At 36.0% G+C, this 7,706-nt stretch overlaps 1 protein-coding gene across 1 annotated transcript; it reads left to right on the top strand.

Moving 5' to 3' along the window:
• Window positions 1-4,567: 4,567 nt before the first annotated feature.
• On the top strand, window positions 4,568-5,907 carry LOC126709461 (F-box protein AUF1-like). Its single transcript, XM_050409710.1, has one exon. The coding sequence runs from the start codon at window positions 4,648-4,650 to the stop codon at window positions 5,713-5,715; it is 1,068 nt and encodes a 355-aa protein (XP_050265667.1). The 5' UTR covers window positions 4,568-4,647; the 3' UTR covers window positions 5,716-5,907.
• The last annotated feature ends 1,799 nt before the right edge of the window (window positions 5,908-7,706 follow it).

Below are 7,706 nucleotides of genomic sequence, written 5' to 3'. Positions count from 1 at the left end.
TGAGACCAGGTAACCCAAAACTTGTGTCATATTCAAAGATCATATGGTGTCATTTCTTATAAAATAATAGTTGATTCACAAATATGACTAGAGTACATATCTTTTCATATGGCTAAACAATTCTTTCATTTTCTATGCATACAAATACAATCAATGTTGCCTAATAGCTTTGTAAATCTATAATGTGAGTGGCCAAATTGGTGAGGAGCATTGATCATCATCTTCAAAATTTGGCGACCACTTCGAATATAAACCACCGGCAAGGTAGTATCCCATTGTATGGTTATTACCATTAATTGAGTAATTAATCGTAGAAAGCATGCTCTTGTACGAACTTAGTAAATATAGAAGATCATTCTAGTATATTAATATCATTATGAGACCTAGATAACCCATAACTAGTAAGCCATATCCAACGATCATATGATGTCATTGCTTACAAAATCATAGTTAATTCATGAATATAACTAGTGGACATATCTTTTCAAATCACTGATAACTCTTTCATTTCTAGTGCATACAATCAACGCACTTAACATCCCAAAAAATCGGCGCCTTTAGCCAAACAAAAATAAAAACCTCTCAGCTAACATTTTTTTTAGACCATCCATAATGGTGCTTTCTCCAATCCTCATATATACATCCATCATGCAATTGGAATGCAGCGATCATCTTCTGAAAGGAAGAAAAACCTTCCCATTACAAAGACTCCTTTTACAACCTCTTTCCAAACTGAATATAAGTTTTTGATGGAGATTTTACATATCAATCCTGATAGACGCTAATAAGAGTTCATGATGGCAACGCATATTTTCCTAAAATTATGTCAAAAGTTAATTTGGAAATATAATTAATTCCTACTTGAGAAAAAGACTATTGAGGACGTGATGGCTATGTTTTATTGCGAGACATGTGTGGGTATGGGGCTGGAAATATATTAGTATTAAAAAAAAAAAGTTTCAACGTTAATGGGCAACGGTTACAAGACAATTTGACCATGTGGCCATTGACATAATTAACCCACTAGACATGGGTTTAATTTGCTCACCTTTGTTTGCACCAATGGTGATTTCCAGACCTACCTTCAGTTCAGGTTTGCATTTGAAAAAGACATTACTGCGGATACAATTATATCAATGATGGGAGTTTAGTGTTGTTTGTTGCCAAAAATATTTATTTTACTCCTTTTGTCTTCATAATAATAATGTAAGTATTACTTGGTGAACACGGGATATATCGGTACATGAAGGGATATTGTGGGCTATGCAAACATGAACGGTACAACGTAGCAGACATTTGTTGTAGAAGCCGACCATGGGGCATGCATGAAATCTCTAATTATGCTCATTCACTACGTACTGAGATTTTTTTTTGAGGAAACATTCACTACTGAGATGAGAGAACATCTTAGCATTTGGAAAAATATATGGCAAATTTTGCAGTGGAAGCCAAACTATAATTATATATCTTAACAACTAAAAATTGTTGTAGCTAATATGGCAATTCATAACTTCGCTAGGGAGCATACAATTAAGGATATTCAATTCTAACTGATATGAGATTCTACAAAACCACTCAACCATGAGAGTGAACTTTCCTCTCAAAAAAGAGAGGGGGGGGGGGGGGGGGGAGGGAAGCTTATATGAACTTAGTAAATATAAAAGATTTCTAGCATATTAATGCCATTATGAGACCAAGTAATCCAAAACTTGTGTTTCATATCCAAAGATCATATGAAATCATTACTTACAAAATAATAGTTGGTTCATGAAAATGACTAGAGTACATATTTTTTCATACCATTGGACGCTTCTTTCATTTCCGATGCATATAATCAAGACTACCTAACACCCCTAAAAATAGCGTGGGTGGCCAATCAGTGAAGAGCATAGATCATCATCTTTGAAGTTCGGTAACCACTTTGGATATAAACTATTGGCTAGGTAGTATCCCATTGTGTACTTATTACCATTGATAGAGTAATTAACTGTAGAAGCAACCTCTTATATGAACTTAGTAAACATAAAAGATTGTTCTAAAACATTAATACCATTATGAGACCAAGTAACCCAAAATTGGTATTTCATATCCAAAGATCATATGATGTCATTGATTAAAAAATAATAGTTGGTTCACGATTATGACCAGAATACATATCTTTTCATACCATTTGACACTTCTTTCGTTTCTGATGCATATAATCAATATTACCTAACATCCCTACAAATTTATAGCGTGGATGGCCAACCGGTGAAGAGCGTTGATCATCATTTTTGAAGTTTGGCAACCACTTTGAATATAAACTATTGGCTTAGAAGTATCCCATTGTGTACTTATTACCATTAGTTGAGTAATTAATAGTAGAAGCAACCTGTTATATGAAATTAGTAAACATATATAAAAGACTATTCTAGAACATTAATGCCATTATGAGACCAAGTAACCCAAAACTTTTGTGTCATAATCAAATATCATATGATGTCATTTCTTATAAAATAATAGTTGCTTCACGAATATGACTGGAGTACAAATCTTTTCATACGACTAAACACTTCTTTCATTTTCTATGCATACAAAATAAAAGAAGAGTACTAAAATCAAACTTGGCTAAAAAGAGAAACCATCATACTTGCTATTGCTTACGATATAGTATTAGGTGTAGTGGATTAGATGTAACGCCTCACATGTGGCACTCGACCCCATATAAGAGGTGTTACATCTATCCCTATTACACATTGAATTTTCTCATTAAGTAAACATGATTACTCTAAGTCTTCCTCTCCAAAAAAATGGATAAAAGAGTTTCAAATTGAATCATACTTGCTATTGCCTACGAGATAATTTAAAAAGAAAAAAAAAAAGAATATTAAAATCAAACTTGGCTAAAAGGAGAAACCGTTGTGCTTGCTATTGCATACGAGATAGTATTAAGTGTTGTGGGAATAGATGTAACGCCTTGCATGTGCCATCCACCGCCATGTAAGAAACGTTACATCTATCCCTATTACACTTTAAATTTTCTCATTAAATTAACACAGTGATTCTTTAAGTAAGTTTTTCTCTCAAAAAGAGGGAAAAAATAATTTAAAATTGAATCATAATTGCTATCAGTTACGAGATAATTTAAAAAGAAATAAAATATATTAAAATCAAACTTCATTAAAATGAGAAACCGTCGAACTTGTTATTATTTACGAGATAGTATTAGGTGTAGTGGAGCTAGGTGTAACGCCTCACAAGTTGCACCCACTCCCTTGTAAGAGGTGTTACTACTGATTTCCGTTACACATTGAATTTTCTTGTTGTTTATTATTATCAATTTTTACACAATTTTTATTAATTAAAGTAAAAACAAAAACAGAGGATAAGTGATTAAGAATTTGACCAAAATTATCTATATTTTTGGACCGCTTCCTGCTTATCTTTCTCCTGTCTCTAGCTTATGTTGGCCTTTGGTCTGAGTAGGAGGTGTCTCTAAATTTTCTCACAAAAGTAATTGAAAAAAAAAAAAATCTAAAAGAAAAAGAAGACCTTGCCGTTGAATATAACCCCGACCAGCAATCCTAAAAAAAGGAAAAAAAAAAAAAAAAAAAAAAAAACAGCAATTGGGCTGTGACCGCTTCCTTGTTATAGCCATAGCTGTGTGTGACCATCAGCCCGTATCTCGCGTCACATAATGCCAATAACCGATGCGGGCTTTCCGTGTGGATCCCAGCTCACCAACTGATAATATTGCCTTTTATTGGCAATCACAAATCCATCAAGTGGGCTGTGACCACCACGATGTTGATAGTAACACCACGCTGGGTTGCTATACAAACATCTCCGAATTATGAAAAATAATTGAAAACCACGATGCATCTAATAATTAGCTTCACTATTACAATGCAAATCCTAAATTTTGCTATCTACTAGTATAATTCTTTGTCCGACACACCCTTCTCAAATAATATCATAATGATTATCAGATTATAAACCCAAAGAAGGCATTTGGCATTGCCCGAAGAAAATGTCTCAACTAAAAAAAAAAAAAAAAATTTGCCATCAAATAAAAGTAAAAGATTTCTAGTTCAAATTTTTTTGACACCAAACATTAATTGATATATTGACTTAATAATAATGAGTTTTATTTAGTTTAATTTATAAAGTCTCTTATTGTCTAATAAGAAATTTAGACGTTCAATTTTTGCTTTCATAAAAAAAAAACTAATTATTAATATCTTAACATGATAATAAAGAATAATTATTAAAAACCAATTAATATCTTAATATAATAATAAAGAATAATCATTAAATTGAACATTATAAATTTAAAACTATCCCCAAAAAATTAAAATCTAATAATAAAGGGTAATTACCACCAAATCTATTTACATTTAGGTTAAAAATCAATCATGTTTTACAATGATGAAAAAGTAATGTGAAATGAAAACACCTTTAAATTCTATCCTATCTATATAATTTTATATTAAAAAAGTAATAGTAGGTCCCACTCTGATCAGCTCACCGTTTAAAGTTCAATCGCTCTCATCCTCATTCATCCTCCATATATATAAGTCCGTGCATCCACTAAATCCATTCATACAACACAAAGAAAGAAAGTTTTCCAAAGACACAAGTCGAGGAAAAAACAGAAACAGAAAAAAAATGGATGGCTTCGATCGAATCCCTGACCCGCTCATTCTTTTCATCTTCAACTCACTCTCTGATGTCAAGACTCTGATTCGGTGCCGAGCCGTGTCCAAGCGATTCAACTCGCTGGTCCCTCAGACCGAGTCACTCCTCCTGAAAGTGGACTGTGTCATCTCCCCCGAGTCAGACGAGTCCGACACGCCCTTCCTCCACTTCTTCAAGACCATCGTCAAGTCCGTCCACAACCTTGTTTCTCTCTCCGCCAAGACCCACCCGGACCTCCAAAACCGACCCGCCCGGTCCCAGAACTCCCCCGCCCAAATCCTCCGCGGGTTCGAGAGGATCCGAGACCTCGTCATCGAGCTCCCCGCCGGCGACCTCAAGCTCGACCGAAACGCCGTCGTGAAGTGGAGGGCCGAGTTCGGCAAAACCCTGAAAAACTGCGTAATCTTCGCATTCCGCGACGTCAAGCCCTCGAGCTCGACTCAAATCCCGGCGGAATTCGCCGACTTGGACTTCGCCGGTGGCCTGAAACTGAGGGTGGTGTGGACCATAAGCGCTCTGATAGCGGCCTCGGCTCGACACTACTTGCTGAGAGAGCTGGTGGAGGAGCACGAGGAGATAGAGAAGCTGGTTCTGACAGACAAGGAAGGCGAGGGCACGCTGGTGATGAACAAGGAAGGGCTGGCGGAGCTGAGAGCCGCTGGGGTGGCGCAGGTTAGCGAGCACAAGGAGTGGGCGGCGCACTATAGAGGGTGGGACCAGGAGAGCAATGGGAGTAGGACCATGGTGCCGAGCGTGAGGATGAGGATGAGACACGTGGCGAAGACGGAGCTGAAGAGTGGGGCATGGCTCGATGGGGCGACGCTTGTGGTGGTGAGGCCCACAACAATCATGTGTAAAGATGGGGTCGCCGAGGTCGAGGTTGACGAAGAGGGACAGCGTGTTGATGACGTGGAGGAAGATGTGGCTGGAGATGTTAACTTGGCTTTAATGGCTTTTGAGGATGATGGGGCTTGTGGCGAGGCTGTTCAGGCTTTGGTTAAGACTCGGAGCTATCATTTGGAAATGAACTCGTTTTAACTAAGCTTGCATTGCATTGCACCCAATGTGACTGGTTGCATGGGTTTACTTACTTGCTAATGCTTTCTTTTAAGTCTGTTTTTCTTTTCTTCTATGTTTAATGCTTTTGTATTTTTGTTGCTGGGATGTAAATGGCTATTTTCTTTTTCTGTCCAAACAATGACTATTCTAGTGTTATTATTATTTTTCTAAGTTTTGACCAATATGATCCAATGAAGTAGCGATCTTCAAATTCTTTTAATTGGACCAAGCAGTAATGGCAGATGTGATGTTCGCCACCTTTTTTTTCTAACTTTTTTAATCAGGTCCTATCGTTTGAATTGCCTTTCTCTGGACTAGGTTGGTTAACGCTGAGAGAAAGAGCGAGAGATTGCCAATAGAGAATGTGGTGGACAAGAAAACACTCAGAAATGGATTTAAGAACATGTGTTGGGAGTCAAAATCTTCTAGATTGTGTAGAAATATCCACCAGGTTGGATTTTTTGAAGCTAATCTCGAACAATTGCTGAAAAATCTCGCAATGGATTTAAGAACATGTGTTGAGAGTCAAAATCTTCTAGATTGCATAGAAAACCCACTGGGCTTGCTTTCCCTTTCTTAAGGGCCTAGTTAACAAAAATATTCTTAAGATATTGGTTAATGAATTATTTTAAGAAAATTTTGACACAACTTTTATAGAAAATATAAAAATATTATAAAAAAATCAATTGCTTTTTTATTTTATCATAAACAATTTATAAAAATTTTTCTTTTCTATTAACTTTTTTTCCTTACAAAATTGGGAAAAGTTAATAGTTCCTGGAGACATTAGCTTAGAAAGTTTTTATGAAAAAGAAAAGAAAAAAGAAACTAACTTTTTTTGACAGTTTTTTATATTTTTCATTAAAGTGATATTAAAACTTTTATAAAATTGTCCATCATCAAATGCCATAAGGGAGCTCATTAATGCCAATAAATCCTTGTGTAACCGCTTCTTTTCCCGACTCTTGTGCAAATCTAGTTCTTACATTGCAGTAGTGCTGTAGGGGCTAGGGATTGGAGAGAGAATTTGGCATATGCGGTTTCTAAAAATCCATGTCCAAGCCAAAGCAAAAGCAATCCTTTGGGCGGTTAGTTTGGCTAGACAATTGAATGTAGATCAGATGGTGTTTGAAGGGGATTCCAAGGCCTGCATTGAAGCTTTGAGTAAGTTAAAGCCTGTCTCACAGTGGCGGCTTGTCACTTTTGCAAAGGAAGCCCTTCGAACCATTCGGAGCAATCTAGCTGGAATTTCAATGCCTAGAGCTGGAAATTCGACTGTCATAACTTAGCAAGATGGTCCATAGCACATGGTCCTTCTTTTGTAAATGTTGTTCAGGATAAGGCTGGACCCTCTTAGTTTAGGAGCCTCGCCTTTTTTTGTGCCCTTCTATCCTTTGTTTCCTCATTTTTTCTGTTTTCCTCTCCCCTGTTGGGGCTGTTGGCGTCTAATAAAATATATATGTATGTGTGTATTTAAAAGGTAATTATTAATTACTCCTAAAGTACCTAATAATTTTCTATATTGTAATCTATTTGGTAAAGTTTTTTTTTTTATTTTTTTATTTTATTTTTACGTTTTTCTCTAATTTTCTAATTAATCAAAAACAAGACAAAGAAAATCAAAATCTCAATTTCTCACATTTTATATCAACACCCAAATGCACATACAAAGAATCTACTACAGTAACATCAAGCAAACACAACAATGATTTTATTTATTTATTAAAAAAGATTTAAGACTAGTCTCGAGCCATGTGCATGTGATGATGATTTCCAGAAGGCACAACAAAATCAAGCAAACCTAAGATGAGTCTATTTCTCAATTTGCTTGCACGGCATCCTTTATTTGGTTTCAAGTGCGAAATAAGAGCCTGCTAGATCCCTACAAGATCCCTATTGATGATCAAATCTTTTAACTATGACAATTTTTCTCTGAATTGGGTGGGAGGAACCTACTTTAACCCATCATT

This window comes from Quercus robur, chromosome 12 (genome assembly GCF_932294415.1).
Source record: "Quercus robur chromosome 12, dhQueRobu3.1, whole genome shotgun sequence".
In the NCBI taxonomy this organism is placed as follows: Eukaryota; Viridiplantae; Streptophyta; class Magnoliopsida; order Fagales; family Fagaceae; genus Quercus; species Quercus robur.
This window is presented reverse-complemented; position numbering and strand designations above follow the sequence as displayed.

What these genes read in the sequence shown, in the direction of transcription:
- LOC126709461 (XM_050409710.1), top strand. Translation starts at nt 4,648, where the DNA reads ATGGATGGCTTCGATCGAATCCCTGACCCGCTCATTCTTTTCATCTTC.